At 43.5% G+C, this 22890-nt stretch overlaps 1 protein-coding gene across 5 annotated transcripts in view; it reads left to right on the forward strand.

Moving 5' to 3' along the window:
- The first annotated feature begins 5112 nt into the window (after positions 1–5112).
- LOC137425734 (uncharacterized) overlaps positions 5113–22890 on the forward strand; it is a 331211-nt gene continuing 313433 nt past the window's right edge. For 4 of the 5 annotated variants that reach the window (XM_078775548.1, XM_078775550.1, XM_078775549.1 and 1 more), the window contains exons 1-4: positions 5113–5271; positions 11424–11528; positions 11675–11843; positions 19391–19496. In XM_078775548.1, coding sequence (XP_078631674.1) covers positions 11430–11528; positions 11675–11843; positions 19391–19496 — 374 coding nt within the window. In that variant the 5' untranslated portion in view covers positions 5113–5271; positions 11424–11429. The remainder of the gene's footprint in view (positions 5272–11423; positions 11529–11674; positions 11844–19390; positions 19497–22890) is intronic. The other variant, XM_078775551.1, reaches the window with a different exon arrangement.

Here is a 22890-nt window from a genome sequence, read left to right on the forward strand (position 1 = left end):
CCCGCTCCAGCAGGGAAAATGGCCTTAAAATGCATGTTGTTGTTGTTGCCCATGGCATGTGGACTTTCCCCCTCCCATAATGGTAAAGTTTCTTACCCTGTTCGACACTTTTCCCACAAACGGCCCTGAGCAAGTCTGCTTCACTCCTGTCATCCTCTCTTGCCTCTCGGTCATAAGTCCTTGGATGGGCAACTTCCTTCATTTTTGAAAGTTGCAAACAACATTTGTAGCCCTAACAAAGCATCTCCTCAACAATTGACCTCTTGGCTTTCACGCCATCACACGCCCCACCCCTCCTCCCCGGGCCCCTTCTAAACCGCAAACACGAGATTTGGCCCATCACTCTGGATATCTCCCAGGCCTTTGATTTCCTCAGACCTGGGAAACATATGCCACTGGTCAGTGGCTTGGAGCATTATCTGCTGCGACCTTTTGTGGGAGGATCATAGTTCCAAACTTCAGGTATTCTCCAAAGAGCTAGTATTTTTCGGTTTTATATATACTAGACTATAAGACGCCGTCACTTTGTTGATGGAAATACCAATCTTTGCTGCGATTGTTAATCTATGGGGCAAGAACAAAAAAGGATTCCTGGGAGATCCTGCCCTCCATGTGGGGACAACCAGCGTCACAAGTTGGCGTTTGCACTTTTGACACGTGTGCCGATGTACCCACACACAAACCGACCACTATTTGGCAAAAAAAATTTGGTGTCATAGACTTTTATGGGAGTTCCCCGAATTCAAGTAGTTGGATTTATTGAAATCCGTTAATTCACTCTCAAGTTATAACCCGACAGACAGACAGACATGGTTCCTTTTATAATATAAGATATACAGTATCGATACTGGTGTGGAACCGTTCGCTCCCACCACATGTTGCTGCAGAGGCACAGGCTTGTTTTAACTGAGGCTAATGACTGTACGTAAGTTGTGATGATTTCCACCAATCAAAATACAAACATTTCTTTTGTGATATTGGTGATATTATTTGTTTGTAATCTAAAAAGGTCCAAGTGGTCTAAAGACCTAAAAGCTCAAGCTGTCTAATCTGTCTGAATGGTGTAAGGGGTCTAAATGGTGTTTAGGTCGAAGGTACGAGAGTATAAAAGGTCTAAAGGATGAAGGTGTCTGAAGTATTGAAATGGTCTTAAAGGTAAAAGTGGTCTTGAGGGGTCTGAAGGATCTTTGGGGTCTTTTGGGTTTTCGGGGTATTTAAGGGTCTTCAAATGTCTAAGAGGTCTCAGCAGTTTAAAAGGTCGAAAGGTACATTCCAATAGTACCTACGTGTACAATAGTACAAGAAGAAGCCGTCTCGCACACTATATGTCCTCTTTCCAAAATGATGGTACTTGATATACTGTGCAAAAGAGTCAGTGGTCCATGGGACTAGAACACAGATCATTCATTGGTAGACGAATAATGTGGATGAGTAACCAATAAAACTGAAACTCTGCACTGAAGCTGAGTCTATGGGTCCATCACTTCGCCATCGCAGACAGATCGGTGGTCTATGTCTTGCACCCTCTGCTCTCTCTTCATGCTTTGTCCACCTACAGGTTTTTGCAGGGCTCACCATCACCTCCCCCTTCCGGTGAAACTACCTAAATCCAGGATCACTGCTCACCTCCACTCATTTGTTCCTCTTTCCTCCCACCTGTGCAATTGACTTACACGTCCTCTTCAATTTCATTCCTGTTCATCACCGTCTCACATCACCCTCAATCTAAAACCATGATCTTTTCTACCCTCGCTAACCAACCCCAACTCCCTCCTCTTTCCAATTTCCCCTCCTTGGTGTTTCCTTCTGTATCCATCTTGTCCACCATATGCATGCGTGTTTTGTGTCCTGTTTTCGTCTGTTACGTCCTGATCCATTCAGTGTATTTACTACCCTCTTCCACGAGCCTCGCTACAAACACCAAATACCCCCCCCCCCCCCCATCATCTTTTCATCAACTTATTTTTAGGGAAGTTCATCAACTTCATCAACTTTTTTTTAGGGAAGTTCATTAACTTTTCATCAACTTATTTTTTTAGGGAAGTTCATCTACTTTTCATCAACTTATTTTTAGGGAAATTCATTAACTTTTCATGAACTTTTCTTAGGGAAGTTCATCAGCTTTTCATCAACTTAATTTTAGGGAAGTTCATCATCTTTTCATCAACTTATTTTTAGGGAAGTTCATCATCTTTTCATCAACTTCTTTTTAGGGAAGTTTATCAACTTTTTTTAGGAAAGTTCATTTACTTTTCATCAACTTATTTTTAGGGAAGTTCATCATCTTTTCATCAACTTCTTTTTAGGGAAGTTTATCAACTTTTTTTAGGAAAGTTCATTTACTTTTCATCAACTTATTTTTAGGGAAGTTCATCAACTTTTAATCAACTATTTTTTAGGAAAGTTCATGAACTTTTCATCAACTTTTTTGGGGGGGAAGTTCATTAACTTTTCATCAACCTTTTTTAAGGGAAGGTCATCAACTTTTCATCAACTTTTTTTTAGGGAAGTTCATTAACTTTTAATCAACTTTTCTTAGGGAAGTTCATCAACTTTTCATCAACTTATTTTTAGTGGAAGTCCTTTAACTTTTTGATCAACTTTTTTTTTAGGAAAGTTCATTAACTTTTCATCAACTTATTTTTAGGGAAGTTCATCAACTTTTAATCAACTATTTTTTAGGAAAGTTCATGAACTTTTCATCAACTTTTTTGGGGGGGAAGTTCATTAACTTTTCATCAACCTTTTTTTAGGGAAGTTCATCAACTTTTAATCAACTATTTTTTAGGAAAGTTCATGAACTTTTCATCAACTTTTTTGGGGGGGAAGTTCATTAACTTTTCATCAACCTTTTTTTAGGGAAGGTCATCAACTTTTCATCAACTTTTTTTTAGGGAAGTTCATTAACTTTTAATCAACTTTTCTTAGGGAAGTTCTTCAACCTTTCATCAACTTATTTTTAGTGGAAGTCCATTAACTTTTTGATCAACTTTTTTTTTAGGAAAGTTCATTAACTTTTCATCAACTTTTTTCTATAGGGAAAGCCCTCCTTCATCAAAATGTGATTCAGCCTAGAGGGTTCATTCAAATGTCTCACTTTCATTTTCCAGTCAGTTCATTGCTGAGCAGAACAGATTACAAGATCAGGTTTGTCAACGTCGAACTTGACTTTTTGCTACTTTTTGCAATTGTGCAGCCAAGCATTTCCAGAGATCACATGACACAGCACGTGATCAACCAGATTTTGTCGCGTGCTCCCTTTGTACCACAACAATTATTGTCACTGCAGTTGAAGATCTTAGTGGGTCACTTAATAACATTTAATAGAATAGCAAAATAACTTCAGACAGTTTGTTTGTAAAGAATGTTCATTTGTCAGGTCGGTATAAACTGCGCACGTGAGAGGACAATGCAAACTTAACGCACTTACCTTTGAGCTGTCTGGCCTGGGTTCAATTACCAACCAGATTATAAACTTCCAGATTGGTGTTTCAGAGAAGGTGTGTTGCATCCCCCCAGCCTTTCAAATGGCGTATAAAGGCTCCCTACATCTGGCAAATAAAATACATTTACTTCTTCATTCAGGTGTATGAATCAAATTGGCACCCCTTCATATGAACTTTTCTAGAGCATTACTTGGTTCCTCCTCAGAACACAAGGGTAGTCCAGCATGCACACGAGATTTTTTGAATGCCCCTTATTTTGTATTGTTTGGCATTTTCTATAAGCTATGGAATGTCCCTTCTTTTCTCTACTTTGCTACATGGCACATACCCTTATATAAAGGGACCTTTTACTATGCCCCTGGCTTTTTATCCAAGTTTGTTTAGGGTGCCAGCGATAGCTCGTAAACTCTATGCGGATGACACTTTGAGATCTTTATAACATCCATGAACTAAAGCAAGTCGATGGGACACCCAGTTAAACATCCGTCCAAGGGACGGCACACACGCCCTAAGTACGACACACCAGGACAGTTTATAGCTGTTTGGGTTTTTCAAATCCAGGCTGGACACCTTACGGGCGAGTTGGAATACCTATAGGTAATCATGCCAGCCCTCAGTTGGCCTTCGATCACTAAAAACAATTGTGATGAAAACTGTAGCGTTTGAATGTCTAACAAACAGAATCTAACTTTAAAATCCAGCAGATGCATCCTTTAAGAGTATCCAATCCCAGGTACGTTCCACAGTTTTTCTCCTGGAGAACTTTCAGCACACTTTATTTTAAAAGGACCATTTTGAAATATCTGGTCAGGTAATGCCACACATTCCCCCTGTTGTGTTTTGATGCTGCGTCGTAAATTCAACTTTAGCCGAGGGAAGCCAACTTGCAAAAATCTCCCAGCAATCCCCCGGCACATTTTCGACCAGTGTCAGGGTGCACCATCACACTGACCGAGATCCTTCTAAAACCAGAGAATATGGATTTTGTCCTTGACTTTTGCCACATTTATTTACTGTACTAACTATTAACCAATGATAGTGCACACTGAACTTATGACAACAATTTATTCTGCTTTCCTGTGCAGCAGGTGGCTGCAGATTACATCATCGTCTAAGGATGTCGCAGTACCACTGATGCATTGCCCCCTGTATGTTATAACAGGAATTTGTATTTAGTTCAGGGTGCCAGCGGAAACTCGTCTACTCTTTGGGAAGGACACCATGAGGCCTTTAAAGTCCACCAACCAATCCTGGGAGATTGGAGACCCAGTTTAACGTCCACCTGAGGGAGAGCAGATATTGATGCCTTGCCCTGTATGTGAAACACTAGGGTGACAGTTTATAGCTGGGCCGGGATTCAAACCCAGGCGAGACAGCTCAGAGATGAGTTTGCATACTTCTAGGGCCTAGGCTATCCTGCATAACATGTTATCATCCACAAGATCCCTCGTGTCAAGAGCAAAAAGACCAACACGAAACTGACCGGATGATGGCGGGGCCTTTTCCAAGATCAAAACGAAACTCCAGGATGGAATCCGAAAGAGCGAGGGACACAAAATCTCCCTGGCCATCCTGTCTATCTCCGTTGTACATGAGCATCCCATCTTTACCATCGGTGAGAAAAATCACCTTCAAAGTCAACTTCTGCCTGAGGATGTGGAAAGACAGGAAACAAGGGGACAGGATATTAGCAAAATAGAGCGGACTGGACGGTTGGACTGGACACGAGGCGGAGCGGACGCCATTTGGAAGAGCTGAGAGGACTCAGTCGTGATAGGGTGAGCCTGAGTGAGTATATCAAGACAAGAACAAGATCTAGAAGGAGGTATGTACGGTGCGATTCATATAATATATTGTTTAGTTATCGTCGATGAGGAATTTGGGGTCGGCCTGGGTGACTTGGTCTCGACTAGATGCTAGGCCGCACCTCATTTTGTCCAATAAAGTGGTTTTAAAATATTTTTTGATGGTTCTCATGCTTATCATTAGATGCATAACGTTCGTAGCGAGGTGTGGATATATGGATTGACATCGGATGGTCTGAGATTCGGGATTTAGGAGCTTCGAAGTTTTTTCATTAGGAATATATGCGATTTGTTTTGGGGGGCCCTTAGACCGTAGGGGTATCATTCGTGTCTCCACCGTGTGGGCGACATCCACGCACAGGACGAATCGTGAGAGCAACAACAAACTCGTTTTCAAACTGCTGTTTGTACATGAGAATATTATTTTTTTCAGGCGTTTTATATATCACAATAACCAGTAAAACGTCCCCTTGCTAACCGTGCAATTTATTGCTAGAAACACTTTTCCTATCGTGACCTCTGAGTTTATGAATGAACTCGTGTAGCTCCGCCCGATTTCCGAATTTGGTGCGTAACCGGTCAAAACGGCGCCCAATTCTAGCCGAAAATATAGACCGGACAACTTCGGCAGCTTGCCCCGCCCATTAGACCAGTGATTGACAGTGTGGGGGGTTGCGTGATGTGATATGCAGCCCCCCCAGAATGCATTGCGGGTCACGCAAAGTTTCTACGACGAATACTTTTGAAGTTACAGGCGATCTGCGGTAAGTCACCATTTTCATTGCGTATTTTTGTAGATATAAAATTTGCGTGTCAATAATCTAATTCTAGGGTATTTAAAGTATATTGGGTCCAACGGGAATCTTATTTGAACGAAAAATAATGTCCGGAAATGAGATTTAATCAACGCGTTTTGGTAATATTTCCAAAATAACAAATGATTATAATATATAATTAATATATATAATATATTATAATATACAAAATAACAACAAAAAACGTAACAAATGATTACACTAGCAACTAGGAACATTGTGTGCAAATTTTAGCTCAATAGGATGAGTAATAAAGACAACTTGTCTAATTTACTCCAAGATTCCCTTAATTTTCGGCCATTTTACAGCCATATTGCCATAGGCAATGGCCATTGAGCTACGTCACCATTTGTATGGGCAATAAAAAAGATTTTAAAATCCATAACTTTGGAACGCTTTGTCCAATGAAGCCCATTCAAAGACCATTTTAATCCATATTTCAAGAGCTATCATTTGCCACCATTTTTGCAATGATACCCCTATGTTAAAAATTTTCACAGAAAACCCTACTTAGAGCTAACGGAGGCTCGGATTTTAATTCTGATTCCGGATTTCGCAGTCGCTAGTACGTCTTAACACTCGACAGAAACTGGCCCCGTGAAATCTCCAGGATTTTCGGTAAAATTACTTCAGGGTAAATTTACATAGGAAAACCCCATGCTAAATTTTCGTTGCCGAAGGACTTTAATTTTTGCGAAATTCATCCTGACTTCGCCTCTAGGAGGATACAGGGGTATCTGTGGATAACGGGAACCTTTATTTGGCGAAATTCGGACTGATATTGACCGAGTTATTCAAAATATTAACTTATATCAAATAAATATTTTGAGGTGAAAGCGCGATGACGTCACCACGTCACGCGGCACGAATGCGCACCTGTATCGTTGGAGGTATTGACTTATATAGGGTTGGTTTCCTAAGGCTTATATCAGAATATTAACTTATATCAAATGGGTCTTTTGAGGTGAAAGTGTGATGACGTCACCACGTCACGCGGCACGAATGCGCGCCTGTGTCGTTGGAGGTACTGACTTCTATAGGGTTGGTTTTCTAAGGCTTATATCAAAAGATTAACTTATATCAAATAAGTATTTTAAGGTGGAAACGCGATGACGTCACCGTGTCACGCGGCACGAATGATTCCATTGTGCACGCTTTCGTTTTATTTCCAAATTAAAATCTGTTTTCACTTTTGCCGTAAAAATGACATCAGTGCAGCGAGTGTGGTATCTTATTTGGTGAAATTCGGTCGATTTGAAGTGGTGAAAATAAAATGCCATCACCCTGCCATCACCCTCCCATCACCCTCCCATCACCCTTTATTGGACCATTTGACTTCTATAGGGTTGGTTTTCTAAGGCTTATATCAAAATATCAATTTATATCAAATAAATCTTTTAAGGTGAAAGCGCGATGACGTCACCACGTCACGCGGCACGAATGCGCGCCTGTGTCGTTGGAGGTATTGACTTATATAGGGTTAGTTTTCTAAGGCTGTAGGCCGCACCTCATTTTGTCGAATAAAGTGGTATTCGGGTGGTTCCGGTATTTGGGACCGCAGGGACGGAAAGTGCAGGTACGGGGTGCTTGGCACTCCCCAGCCGGCCCGCTCTGAAGGTTCGGATCGGGACACCGGGATTCATTCCGGTCGGCCCGGAGGTGGGGGTGCGGGGCCTGTCACGGAACGTCAAAACAAACGGCCTGCCGGGGCCACCCAAAAGTCGGGCGTGAGGGGCGCGTCCACTAATGGAACGCCTCTCGCTTCCCAGATCGAGGGCCACGTGGTCAGGAGAACCTCGTCCCTTCTGGTTGCCCTGCCGTCCCACCGGGAGCGCTGACAGGGTGTACTTCAAACTAAGCTTAAGTGTCAAGTGTTAAGTTCCTCCTTGCCCTCGCAAGGGAAAGGCTAGGGTCAAGCTCTTCCAAATTTCCAAACACTAGAAATCGGACGTCTCAAATTAATTAACTAATTTGTTAATACATCTCAGTCGCCCGCGACCTCTCTAGCGCGGGCGTCGAACCAGTTCATTTCCGGTGCGACCGGGCCGAGTATCGGCCCGGCCGTGGCCGAAGCCGTTGATTCCGCCGTAGCACGCTAACGCGTAGGCTCGCGCGCCCCTGGTCCGCCGGGGCTCCGCGGGTGTCCTACCGTGCCTGGCGCCGCTATTCTCTCGACTTCCGGGAGTAGGTGCCGGTGCCCGGGGACGGACCTCGCTGTCTAAACATGGTAGCGCTAGGCCAGTGGGACCGCCGGGACCCACGTGCACTCACACGTTGATATGCGCGTGGGCGGCAGTATCAGACCGGGGCGCCCAAATGCGCCACGCGCCCAAACGCTCCCCGGCTAAAGTTCATCCTGATGCGCCCACGTTGTGCGTACAAACCCCACCGAGTCGACGGCCACGCGGTCAGGAGAACCTCGTCCCTTCTGGTCACACTGTGCCTATCGGCCGGCCTCGAAGACCGAAAAAGTGACTATGTCACCCTAAAAATTGGGGAACTCCAGCCTGAACAGGAAGAGGAGATGAGAGAAACCCATTCAGGGCCACACGTTGACTGCGACTAGAGAGGAAGTCCGCCAGCCATGCGTGGAGATTTCCATGGATACCAAAGGAGGAGAGTTTGGTGAGCAGAGTGGGGTGCCAGACTGTATCGAAGGGACGTGATATGTCAAGGGAGACAGCCCTAATTTCCTGTTTGGCATTGAGGACCTCCATCCATTGTTGAGACAGCAGAAGCAGCATGTCCAGAGTAGAGTGACCTGGTCTGAAACCAAATGGATGGTCAGATCAAGCCATTCGAGAAGAGGAAAGATTTGATATCCGAAGCAATGATGGATTCCGTGACTTTGCTGATAATTGGGAGAAGGCTGATTGATCTGTAGTTGCAATTATCTTTTTTTGTGGAAAGCGGTGATGTTGGCTCATTTCCAAGCTGATGGCAGATGACCTTGATCAAAAGCGAGGGTGAAGAGTACAGAGAGAGGGGGTGAAAGAGCGGCAGAGCAGGATTTTAGGACCCGTGGGTTGATGCCGTCTGGTCCAGTTGCAGAATCAGAGTCGAGGATTGACAGAAACTTCTCCACCTTGTCAGGAGAAAAGGACACAGAGTCCAGGAAGCAGTTGGGTACGGTGGGTACAGAGAGGGATGGGTTTGGGACTCAAGATTTTGAGGCAAACACAGAGTTGAGGCATTCAGCTTTTTCACTTGCGGAGTCAGCTGTGTAGCCGTTTGAGGTAAGTGAGGGGATGGAGGGTGAACAAACACCAGAAACAGATTTGACCAGATGCCACCAGGATTTGGAAGAGGGAGACAGGTTTGAGAGTAGAGAGATATTGTTTCCTGGCTCTCCTGAGGGTGGACACACACTTGTTTCAGGTTTTCTGAAAGGAAATGAGATTTCCTTCCGTTGGATTTGCTTTCCAGGAGGCGAAGGCAAGTTGTTTCTGGGCAACTGCCTCACCACAAGAATCCGTGTGCCATGGACGGGAGGAAGGGTATGACAACTGAAGACGAGATGGGATAAATCTGTGCATGAGAGAGAGAGCGATTTACTTTGGAAGAATTCCCAGGATGAGTTGATGTTAGAGGCGGTATAGGTAGAGATGGGAGACCAGTCCAGATGATTGATGGCTGCTTGAAGACCGTGGCAGTTGGCCTGAGTGAAATGCCAGACTCGTCGATGCTGAGGAAGCTCTCTGAGAATGGCCAGAGAGATATCCACTTTAACAAGCACATGATCAGATGAGCCGATTGGAGCACAAGAAGAGCAGCAGACATTTGCAGGGAAGTTGGTCATAACCAAGTCTAGAAGAGAAGATCCCCCGTTGACTGAGATCCGGGTCGGAAAATTGACAGATTGTGTGAGTCCCAATGAGTCGCAGAAGTCCTTTGCTGAGGAGCCATGGCTGGTGAGAGAGGTACCCACACCCAGCCAACTGGCATGATGACAATTCAAATCACCACATATGCGGAAGAGAGAGTTGGGATGATAAGATAGAAGTTGGTCCATATTATCAGATGGCGAGATGTAGATGGAGTCATCACTGTTTGGTGGACGGTACAACACACATATGAACAAAAGTGGGAGCGAAGGGGAAGCCGTAGCCAGAGGTACTCTTGGGGGTGAGGTGGAGAGAGGGCAGTGCAGGGAGAGTGAGGAAGAGAGTTTTGATAAAGATAGCAACCCCACCACCAGGACGAGGCTCAGGTCTATCATACCGGAGGAGGGAGTAACCCGGGAGAGATATTAAGGAATCGGAGACATCATGAAGGAGGAAAGTTCATCGAGAGGCTCAGATTGAAGAGCATCAACAGCATATTCGTGTGCAGCAGCAATTGAGTGATGTGAAGGACAAAGACAAATCCGGCAGAGTTCCTTCTGGACCGCACTCGCATAGTAAGGAGCTGCCGTTGGTTCACATTTTGGATTTGCAAGCTCAACTAATTCTCGGCCTTCGTTTGTGCTGGAATGGTTTGTTGTGACGCCATATCGGAACCTCATGCTGTATTGGATTCAGCTCAGTTTTGCCATACATATGTACGATAACTGTAATTTATTTTTGGAAATTGGGCTTTTCTCCCAATCGTGACTTCTTTTTTTTTGTTGGAGAACTTTGAAGCGGGTTTGATATTTTGGAAAATATCCTTAGACCTCAAATGTTGTTGTCTGAAGCCACCCGCCACAAAGCCTGTCCTTCCTCTTGGCTGGTTGTTGTCCAGTGGTGAGCTGAAAGTGAGCAGCCAGGGCAGGAAGCAGACTGACTCTGTGTCTTTGGGTTATCCTGTGCCAAAAACCCTGTGCACATTTGATGCAGAAATTATTGAATTTCCTCATTTGTATAATAATATAAACCATTTGCTGTATCTAGTCACTTGTTCAGGCATTTCATAATGTAGGGGTGACCATTGGGTTATATTTTTGGCAGTGAGAATTTCTGTAAGTCTCCTGAGTTCTTAGCTTAAGTGGCAACTGGACTGCTGCCAACTCGTGCATATTTTTGGTGAGATAGTTTTTCTCTCTCTCAAGGTTTTTTCTTTGTGCTGTTTGCGGCAGAGGCTCAAGCCAGCATGACTATGGGAAATTCTTTGTGCTGGCCAAGGAGGGACGGATTAATCCCCAAACCTTAATGATTGTAATGGCAAACAAACAAATCCACAAGCAGACACTTCTTGAATCATATATACACGAGACTGCTCATTGCAGCGTTGATTGCAAAAATATTTTAAAGATTGTATGTGGGAATCTTATCATATCTTATCAAAGGTACGTTCATCCTTTTCTTTTTTTAACGCGAGTAATGCAAAATCTCCAACCTTCCTTCTATTGATGTTTTGGTGCCGTTTCCCATGCGCAGCCAAGAATGGACCAGTACTTCCAGCAAATGGGCAAGATTGTAAAGGAAAGAAAAACGTCATCACCAATTTGCTTTATGGTGCAAGATGTGGTGGAACTGCGTATGGTGAGTTGATGGTGTCTCACTCGATTCACATTGTCTGATGATGCTGTTCTTTCTTTCTCTCTGTTTCTATACCCGTAACTCTAGACGTGGCTTTTTAAATTTAGAACAGGGGAAAAAAAAAATTGCTTTCTTTTCTCTTTCTACAGATGAGCTGGGTGCCACTGCAAGGTGACCAAGGCCCCAAGACGATCAGGCAGATCCATCGAGAGGCTCAGATTGAAGAGCATCAACAACATATTCGTGTGCAGCAGCAATTGAGTGGTGTGAAGGACAAAGACAAACGCGGCAGAGTTCCTTCTGGACCGCACTCGCATAGTAAGGAGCTGCCGTTGGTTCACATTTTGGATTTGCCAGCTCAACTAATTCTAGGCCTTCGTTTGTGCTGGAATGGTTTGTTGTGACGCCGTATCGGAACCTCATGCTGTATTGGATTCAGCTCAGTTTTGCCATACTATACATACACTACCGGTCAAAAGTTTTAGAACACCTCAATTTTTCCAGTTTTTATTGAAAATTCAAGTCCAGTGAATAACCTGAAATGGTACAAAGGCAAGCAGTAAACTGCTCGAGGTAAAAAAAAAAAAAAAGTTTAGGTTAGCAAAAACGTGAAAATAATGTTAATGGCACAGTTATATTGTAAAAGAAAAAAAGAAAAAAAAAGGCCTTCTTCAGGGAACAAGTAATGGGTTAACAACTTACAGCTGTTCTGCAGCAATGTAAGTAAATTCAGCCTTGAAAGTTAATGCAAACAATTCCTGCAGGTGTCCCAACCTCTGCTGATTACTTGATTACAAACCCCTTGTCTGTATAAAAGCAGTATTGGAACAGACTGTTATTACACCCTCTGAAGCATTATTTGGACAATATTGCACTGCAGGAAGTAGTATATTGGAAACTGGAGGAAACTCTGACAGGAAGAGGTCTAGCAGACCCAAAGCCACAACAGAATTAGAAGACAAGTTTCTGAGAGCTAACAGCTTGCATGATAGGCGGCTCACAGGACAACAGCTTCAAGCACAGCTTAACACTGGTCGAAGTGAGCAAGTCAGTTTCAACTGTGAAGAGAAGACTTCGAGCTGCAGGTTTGACAGATCGAGTAACAGTAAGAAAGCCATTGCTAACATGGCAAAATAAGAAAAAGAGGCTTGCCTGGGCCATGAAGCACTGCCAGTGGACTACTGAAGACTGGAAGAAGGTCTTATGGACCGATGAATCAAAATTTGAAATCTTTGGTTCATCACGCAGGGTTTTTGTACGCCGTCGAGTAGGCGAAAGGATGGTTCCTCAGTGTGTGACACCAACTGTCAAACATGGAGGACGAAGGGTGATGGTCTGGGGTTCTTTTGCTGGATCCAGAGTCGGCGACTTGCACAGAGTGACTGGCACCCTGAACCAAAAGGGCTACCACAGCATTTTGCAGCGCCATGCAATACCCTCTGGTATACGCCTCGTTGGTCAGGGGTTTATCCTACAGGAAGATAATGACCCTAAACACACCTCCAGGCTATGTCAAAACTACCTTCGAGGAAAAGAACAAGACGGTAGGCTTCAAATCGTGGAATGGCCAGCAGTCTCCAGACTTAAACCCCATTAAGCTGGTTTGGGATGAACTGGACAGAAGGGTGAAAGCAAAGCAACCGACAAGTGCAATACATTTGTGGGAACTTCTGCAACAGTGTTGGGAAGAACTTCCCGAACAATATTTGATTTCCATTGTATTGTAGGCTTGCTTGTACCTTGTACCTTGCAGGTTTTTAGAGATGGCGGCTGTGCATGTGTGAGATCACGGAGCTCGCGACGCGGCCTTGCTTCCTTCTCACCACGGACTGAGAGCACGGTCATTGGATGCTCAAAAACATTAATTCCAGGAATTGTACGGCTCCGGAAAGATACGAACGTTGATCTCGATTAACCCACACGAGGTTTTGGACAACTGCTGGGCTCTTGGAAGCTGAAGGCCGCATTGGGCGTGACGGTAGAGAATCGAAAGGAGGCCGTCTAATCTGCTCGCCTCACGCTTGTTGTGTCTTCGACGCGCGGTGTTCGACACCGCCATTTTGGACCACTTCCCGCATGAGTGGCTAACCCAGTTTCAACAGCCGCCAAGCTCCTGAAAGTACTGTAGTGTCGCATCCCTGGCATGCAGGATGATCCTGGTGTCCGCCTCTTCATGGTTTGCATTCATGGAGTTGGTGCTCCTGCCGGTAGAAATCCATACCCTCATCAAATCCTCAAACCCGCCGGCAACAACTAATTCATATGTTGGCTGTAGCTCCTTCTCTGCCATCTCTATGAGAGATCCGGAAAGAAATGCTGCCAAGTCGGCCTTGTTGGCAGAGAGGCTGAGGAATGAGTTGAAGTTGGAGGGGAGCTTCACGTCCTTTGAACTGATGACACGTCTGATTGGGCGGGTTTTGCCGGCTCTTTTTTCCCTTGTGCCAGACTTGATGGAGACCTCCTGATACCGATCGAACACTACATCAACCCTGGAGTACATGGGACCAAAGCGGTTTAAGACACTGGTACAGAATACATTGCTCAGATCTCCAAAAGTCTCTGATTTCTCAGGCTTGCCAATTGCTTGTATCAGTGCAGGGCCGTCAATGATCAAGCAGGTTTTGCTGTACTCTTGGGAAGGTTTTTTGACACTTATATGTCCTTGGTCAGCATTTCTTGAAGCTGGGACTTGTCGGTAGAATGGAGTTTCCCATTGGTGTCTGCTAGTGCACGTGGGACTGATGAAAGCTCATGCCTCAGGATGTTATTCAGGTCTACATCTCTCCCTCCGCGTGCTGCCACAAACAGTCTTTGGATTAGATTCCTGTCAGCTTTGCTCTCTTTCTGTTTGCCAGCTCCACTTGGTTGAATGCTTACTTTGTACATCCTGCTTATTGATGGTGTTTTGTTCCTAGATAATGTAGCATGAAAGTCTGTTGACTTCTCAATAAGGCGAGTGGAGACAAATGTTTCAACTAGGGATGCTCCTGTTTCACCAGCCTTGAGGACTTCTTCTTTGATGGAGTCTCAAACAATACTAGGAATCTTGACCATGGTGGTTTGGAGACATTTTCCAATGCATACTGTATGCTATAACATCACACTTAACAATTCCATGTACTGGTAAATACAAAACAGAGGTTTTTTTTCACAATTTCTATGTATTTTTGGAGAAAAGGTTAATTTTCACCCTTCACTAATTGCCCACAGAGGGGTATTACATCAATCTTCCCTCACTAAAAACTGCTCTTCTATGTGAGGATTGATAAATAAAAGCAATTAGAACCAGTAAATTTAGTTTTATATGGCATTTTGCCTATCTATTAGAAAGTGTGAGAAAATTATATATTTTTGCCATAGGTTGACCTTTGACCCCCCACTGTAACCATAGTAACCCCATAATTATATATATATATATTTTAAATACTGAGATGCATTTTGTAGGCAATATCATCAGCAACAAAATGATGTATAAAAACCCCATGTCGAGTAAAATGGCTGGGCAAATAAATGGGATATTGTTACAAACATCTCTTCTCTTTTTCAACACTTCGGAAATACTGATTTAGCAAAAAAGGGGTTAAAATGACCCTTTTCGGGAAAATCTCAGCTGGCACCCACCCTTTCCCAATGCACCACCCCATGCCCTAACTCTTCCCACTGGATGCCTGCTTTTAACAAAAATGATTTTCAAATCAATTTCTAAGCCACTTTTTCACTTTCGTTTCCTCTACTATATTGAAAATTGTCACCACGTCAAAATCCAAGATGGCCTCCACCATATATAAGTCTGAACCTTGTGAGTGAAATTTCTTGAAAACTAAACGAACTACTAACTTCTAATCTGGTGTGTGGGTGTATCGAGGCATAAGGAAGAACGCAATTGAAAATTGGGTCGCCGCGTCAAAATCCAAGATGGCCGCCTTGCGTCTTCCACTTTGTCAACTCGCATCACTTCACCGATGGGGGACCTAGGCATAACGCTTGTTCCACACAGAAATCTTAAAACAATATTATTGGCCCGGACAATATTATTGGTACCTTTTAGAAGTTGTTAGAAATAGATTTCAAGCAGGTGATTCTCCTTTACTTTGTTATTGAACTCACATATGGTGAGGTGCAGGTGCCTGCAATATAAAAATCACTCATTCAACCAGTTTGAATAGAGAAAAGGAGTCATTCTGCTGTTTTGTGACACTGTGTGTACTGCAATGAGCATGGAGAAAAGAAAGAAAATAAAACCAGAGAATTGTCTGAGGAGGTCAGACACAAGATTGTAGCCAAGCATAGACAATCTCAAGGCAACAAGGCCATCTCCAGAGACCTTGATGTTCCTGTGTCAACCGTACACAATGTTATCAGGAAGTTTAAGGCCCATGGCACTGCAGCCAACCTCCCTGGACGTGGGCGCAAGAGAAAACTTGATCGTAGATTGCAGCGCAGGTTTTTTGGAATGGTGGAGAAAGCACCTCGATCAACAGCCAAACAGATTCAAGCTGGCCTTCAGACACAAGGTACGACAGTTTCAACTTGCACCATCAATGAAAGGAGACCCACCAGGACCCCACTTCTGCTGAAAGAGAGACACAAGAAAGCCTGACTGGAGTTTGCCAAAACACACCTGAACAAGCCAAAATCCTTCTGGGAGAATGTCCTGTGGACAGGTGAGACCAAATTAGAGCTTTTTGTAAAGCACATCATCTCTATGTTTACAGAAAACAAAGTGAAGCCTTCAAAGAAAAGAACACCTTCCCTACAGTCAAACATGGAGGAGGTTCAGTGATGTTTTGGGGTCGCTGTGCTTTCTCTGGCACTGGGTGCCTTGAATGTGTGCATGGCATCCTGAAATCAGGAGATTATCAAGGCATTTTGGAGCACAATGTTCAACCCAGTGTCAGAAAGCTGGGTCTCCGTCAAAGGTCATGGGTCTTGCAGCAATGCAATGACCCCAAACACACTTTAAAAATCACTCCAGATGTAAACCCCATTGAACACCTGTGGGGAGATCTGAAAACAGCAGTTGGGAGAAGGCACCCTTCAAATCTTGGAGAACTGGAGCAGTTTGCACAAGAAGAGTGGGCCAAACTGACAGTAGAGAGGTGTAGGAAGCTCATTCATGGCTATAGGAAGCACTTGACTTCAGTTATTTTGTCCAAATGCTGTGCTACCAAATATTAAGTCTGGGGTGTCAAGAATTTTGTCAATGCCATTTCTATATATTTTCTGATTTAAAAGGATATATTAAGTTCCAATTCAAAAAACAAAGGTTCTGTAATATTAACAATGAAATAAACAATTGTGGAGGCAAAATATTTTTGTGAATTTCAACTTATTTTTAGGGAAAATTGTGAGTTATTTGAAAAAAGTGCAAGGGTGCCAATATTTTTGGCCACAACTGTATGTATAATAAGGTAAAGATGAACTTCTATTTTGAGGTCATGCTCGGTAAAAATCCTGTTACCGTGATAACTTGTGAACCATTTTTTTTTTTTTTTTTTTTTTTTTTTTTCTATACTGAATCGAGGCTCGTGAAAGAGCTGACAACCGCGAGGGAAAGACAAAGACAGTACATGGGGACCACGAGGGAAAGACAAAGACAGCACATGGGGACCGCGAGGGAAAGACAAAGACAGTACATGGGGATCGCGAGGGAAAGACAAAGACAGCACATGGGGACCGCGAGGGAAAGACAAAGACAGTACAGGGGGACCGCGAGGGAAAGACAAAGACAGTACATGGGGACCGCGAGGGAAAGACAAAATCAGCACATGGGGACCGCGAGGGAAAGACAAAGACAGTACATGGGGATCGCGAGGGAAAGACAAAGACAGCACATGGGGACCGCGAGGGAAAGACAAAGACAGTACAGGGGGACCGCGAGGGAAAGACAAAGACAGTACATGGGGACCGCGAGGGAAAGACAAAGACAGTACATGGGGACCGCGAGGGAAAGACAAAATCAGCACATGGGGACCGCGAGGGAAAGACAAAGACAGTACATGGGGACCGCGAGGGAAAGACAAAGACAGTACATGGGGATCGCGAGGGAAAGACAAAGACAGCACAGGGGGACCGCGAGGGAAAGACAAAGACAGTACACGGGGACCGCGAGGGAAAGACAAAGACAGTACATGGGGACCGCGACGGAAAGACAAAATCAGCACATGGGGACCGCGAGGGAAAGACAAAGACAGTACATGGGGATCGCGAGGGAGACAAAAACAGCACATGGGGACCGCGAGGGAAAGACAAAAACATAACACGGGGACCACGAGGGAAAGACAAAGACAGTACATGGGGACCGCGAGGGAAAGACAAAGACAGTACATGGGGATCGCGAGGGAAAGACAAAGACAGTACATGGGGATCGCGAGGGAAAGACAAAAACAGCACATGGGGACCGCGAGGGAAAGACAAAGACAGTACATGGGGATCGCGAGGGAAAGACAAAAAGAGTACATGGGGATCGCGAGGGAAAGACAAAAACAGCACATGGGGACCGCGAGGGAAAGACAAAAACATAACACGGGGACCACGAGGGAAAGACAAAGACAGTACATGGGGATCGCGAGGGAAAGACAAAGACAGTACATGGGGATCGCGAGGGAAAGACAAAAACAGCACTTGGGGACCGCGAGGGAAAGACAAAAACATAACACGGGGACCACGAGGGAAAGACGATGGTGCATTGGTGCATTTACGTAGAATGATGTAAAGATGAACTGATTACATTTTGGGGTCAAGAGGTCAAAGTCTGTAATATGTCTGTAACTTGAGAACGGCTGAAGTGATCTAATTCAAACTTGGTACAGGTATGTATAATGATGTAAAGATTAACTAATTATATTTTGGGGTCCCAAGGTCAAAGGTCATGTCAGGTAAAAATGTGATAACTTGTCAACAGCTGAAGGGATTTAAATTAAAACTTGGTACAGATATGTATAATGATGTAAACATGAACTGATTAAATTTTGGGGTCAAGAGGTCAAAGGCCAAAGTCTCTAATATGTCTGTAACTTGAGAACGGCTGAAGTGATCTAATTCAAACTTGGTACAAGTATGTATAATGATGTAAAGATTAACTAATTATATTTTGGGGTCCCAAGGCCAAAAGCCAAAGGTCAAAGGTCATGTCAGGTAAAAATGTGATAACTTGTCAACAGCTGAAGGGATTTAAATTATAACTTGGTACAGATATGTATATGATGTAAACATGAACTGATTAAATTTTGGGGTCAAGATGTCAAAGGTTGTAGGTCATGCCAGGTATAAGTATTATAATGTCCATCTTATAGGACATTATTATGATATCCATCTTGGTACAAGTATTATAATGATGTAATAGTGTGGGCGGAGGCATATCGGTCGAAGTCGTAACGTTGAAGAGTGTGGTTCTAGTTCCATTTGATTCATTTGTACACTACTTTTCACATTGGCAAAAATAATGATAACACCCAGATAAAAATGAAACTCACTCGAAGAAACATTGCTGTTTGTCGTTCATTTGCATGCATCCCTTGATATGATGCAATGGTAAAGGCCACTTTTCTTTTAAAACGTAATAATTTTTTTTTCAGGTGTCGTAGTCTGTTGAGTTCTCAACTTGGTAATTTATTTTACTTGTGCGAGCAAAATTGCTCTCCAAGAAAATAAATAAAATGAAAATGAAGTTGTGCCTAAACTCGAACCATGTCACTCTTTTGTTTCCGTTTCATGCACGCTATGGTGAGGTGACCCCATATGTCCACCGGGCTTGGTATATCTCATGACATTTTGACTTGTAGTTCCCTTTGAGTGTGAGTGCACACCTCTTGAGAAGGGACTATTTGAGAGCCGCTCTGCAGTTCATTGTTGTCCCATTGCAGAAAGCACCCGCAATCCTGCTCTTGGCGTGGTGAACCGCTACTCGGCGTTGCAAAACCAGACCTCACCGGTCTCAGTGGAGACCAACGAGAGAAGGCCCATTTCGCGGTAAATGAACGGTCGCTCGACCATGTCAATCTGTCATCGAGTTTCGTGTTTATATTGATTTACTTTGCATGTATGCTGGTCAACTTTGCACGGGAAATTGCAATCGGCTCTGTCTTGTCTGTCTGTCAGTCACGCTATCTCCTAAACGGTTGTGCAGAAATTCACCAAACTTGATAGTTATGATCACCACATGGCAAGAAGTGTGTGTGAGTGCAGTGTCATTTTGGCTATGTCCCCTGGGGTGGTTTCAAAAGGTCAAATACCAAAAAATGCAATTACGGGCACATTTAAAACATTTTCCAAATGAAACTGTATATGCAATCAACATTGGGAGACGCATAAAATATGTAATAAGTTTTTGGATATGAACCCCAGTCCATGCCCCCAGGAGGGTCACTGGTCAAAATGGGGAAAAAATGTTCCTCAAAATGTATTGGCTCGTTCCGGGCGGAACTTTTTTGCCATTTTTCAACTTTGCTCTATGTGCGAAGTGTGGAGATTTGTAATGTTGTGCCATCGACTTCGCTCTAGTTTGGAATATTGTTGATGTACATTGGAAATCAGCACAAAGCTTTATATTATTGTTTTCTTTACAGGACCCATTTGGTGCCAACCACTCACTGTTTTTTTATTTCTTTATTTCAGTACAGTACTATACTTCTAAGTTAGCCACCATTGATTACACAAATAATTAATGAGTCAAAAGCTTTTTTGCTGCATGAAAAATTCAGTTTGTTCTTGGCCATCAGATCTCTCTGACTGTTGTCCTTCCTCTTTTAAAATAAACCCATGGGATGGTGTAGTGGTGACATCACCATGTTAAGATTCCAGTTGGTTTGTTGCCTGCACAGTGGGTTGGTGAAGCAAATTTAACACTAGCTTTTTGTTTGCCTGGAAAAGGCGATCTAAGGGGCTATAAAACACGCTTGTTCAACCCGACAGCGGTCTGCTACAGGTCATTGTGCTCCACCACCATTGTTTTTGCGACTTTTGGCCAAGAGTAAAGTAGTCGAGGCAGGAAAATGACTGCCTTGGCCTCGTGGCCAGTTCAAACACATTTTGTATAACTTGGATAATTTGTCATAATAATTTACTTGGATAATTTGTAGTTATTGACAAATAACGTTATTAACATTTGTAATTATTTACTTGGATAATTTTATGTAACTTAGAGATAATTTTATATGGAGCTAACCCCATTGAAAATTTATTTCACCTTCATGAAGGCCATAGGACAATCCTTATTCAATTACAGTAAATTTCTTTAAAGTCTTGGAATTGATAAGGTAAAGGACATCTTGTAGACCGACTGTGCGTGTTCTTCTTCCCCTTTTTTGTATGGTCCTTGTGAACACGTGAATTTCTGGGGATTTGAATATTATTAGTAATTGTGAAATTAGGGATCTGATGAAAATGGGAGCTAAATATAGGGAGGCAGTAACTCAACCTTGGAGCTGCATTAGGTCTTCAATTGTAGATTCTGTCTCTAATTTTATTAACAGAATGTGCACCAAGTTTAAGTTGTCTGTAAACAGTTTCAATCCATGGTTCAACAGAGTTGTGGAAGTCCTGGAAAATAGGATTAAGTTTTTTTACTAGTCGGGGCTTGCTTTCACTGGGTCGATCTAAACCAGTGTTTAACAAGCGGAGTGTTCGTAAAGATATTCATGATCTCCATGATAGGTACGTCATAGCTCCAGCGGATAAGGCTGCTAATAATTTTGGTGTAGTTTGTAAAAAGTTTTATGTGGAGGTTTTATTAATAGAGTGAGGCATCGATACGGTTACTTTCACTGGTATAGGAAATAGCACATATTATGTTCCTTGTCATAAGTCGCTCCAGGATATTATCTCCGAGCATCAGGAAGTTTTAGTTAATAATTTCAGTATTAAATGTAAAGAGGTCAATCTTTGTATTCCTCGGCTTTACTGGATCCCAAAGCTTCATAAGAACCCATACAGCTGGTACCAGGTACCAACTATAGGTTTATAGCTGGTGCCAGGCAATGTACCACCAAACAGTTATCGCTTGGAGTTAACTCAGGCTTACAAGTTGTTGGGGAACTGTTCAGGAAATATTGTTTAGCAATTGAGTAGAATTCTGGTGTTAACACTTTCTGGAGCATTAATTCTACTTTGGTGTTCTTGGGTTGGATTAGGTGCCTCAATATCAAGTCAGTTGAGGTTTTTGATTTTTCAACTTTATATACGGAATTTGGATTTCGCACTAGTAAGGGATTCACTCTTCAAAGTAATTGACAAGGTTTTTAGCTCTTTTAATAAGTTTTTATGTGTCAGGTTTGACAGAACATTCTTTTCGAAAAATAAATACAGTACTCAAGTTTTCATTGTTTTGATAAGCAGAAGTTTAAGGATGCTGCTAATTTTATTTTGTTTAATACTTTTGTGTCTTTTTGTGGAATGTTTCAACAGGTTAAGGGTATTCCCATGGTTGGGAATTGCAGCCCCCTATGAGTGGACATTTTTCTTATTTTCTGTGAATTTTCATTTATGCAAAAACTGATGAAGGAGAAAAAATTCGGACTACCTAAAATATTGTCGCATACGTGTCGTTACATAGATGATATTTGTGTGGTTAACTATAACTTTTTTGATGATATTGTTGCAGATCTCCCGAAGCCCGTTCCCGTTACAAAGGGGGGGGGGGGGGGGGTTAAACCCCTTTTTTCCCCCTGGGTCTTCAGGTCCGCGAGGCCGAATCGCCACTTCCGGGCAAACGTGAAAAAGGGTATCGGGACAAATTCGCACGTACCTTTAACCCACGCTGCCACGAAAGCGGGGATCGAACCTCGCACAAGCCACGCTTAATCGAGTACGCCCAAGCGGGATGTGTATCACGTGACTCGGGCTGTTACTTTTATGGAACCCCCTTTCGAGCGGTTCTATTCGTACCATGCGAAGCCAATGGATGGAAGGGACAGGAACGGTCAAATCAGAGGAATAACAGAATTTATTATTATTTACAAGGATCAGGATGAAGGAAAGGGGACACAGAGCAGATGCTTAGCAATGTTAACTTATGTGCCCAGACGAAGGGCCCACTCACTCACACGGGGAAAAGAAGAGAAGAATGTTCGCGCGCCAAGCGCGCTTCGCCGTCGGTCGCTCCGGGGCAGCTCGCCCGGCCCGGCTCTCCGATGTTCACGGCACGTATGCAGGCGAAGGCAGGTAGGAGGAAATCGCGCGTCTGTGGCCCAGCACGGGTCAGCCTCTCGAGCGCGCGATTAATACAGCGCAGAGCGCAAAGCACGGGGAAAGTTCGTGTACAATAGGCAATTCAATTCGCTCGTTCTGCAGCTCCACTCGCGTTCTCAAGCTCAACCCAACTCACTCTCACAGGGAACTGTAACTCAGCACACGACTCTGACTCATC

This window comes from Myxine glutinosa, chromosome 4 (assembly GCF_964187855.1).
Source record: "Myxine glutinosa chromosome 4, kmMyxGlut1.1, whole genome shotgun sequence".
Taxonomy (NCBI): Eukaryota; Metazoa; Chordata; class Myxini; order Myxiniformes; family Myxinidae; genus Myxine; species Myxine glutinosa.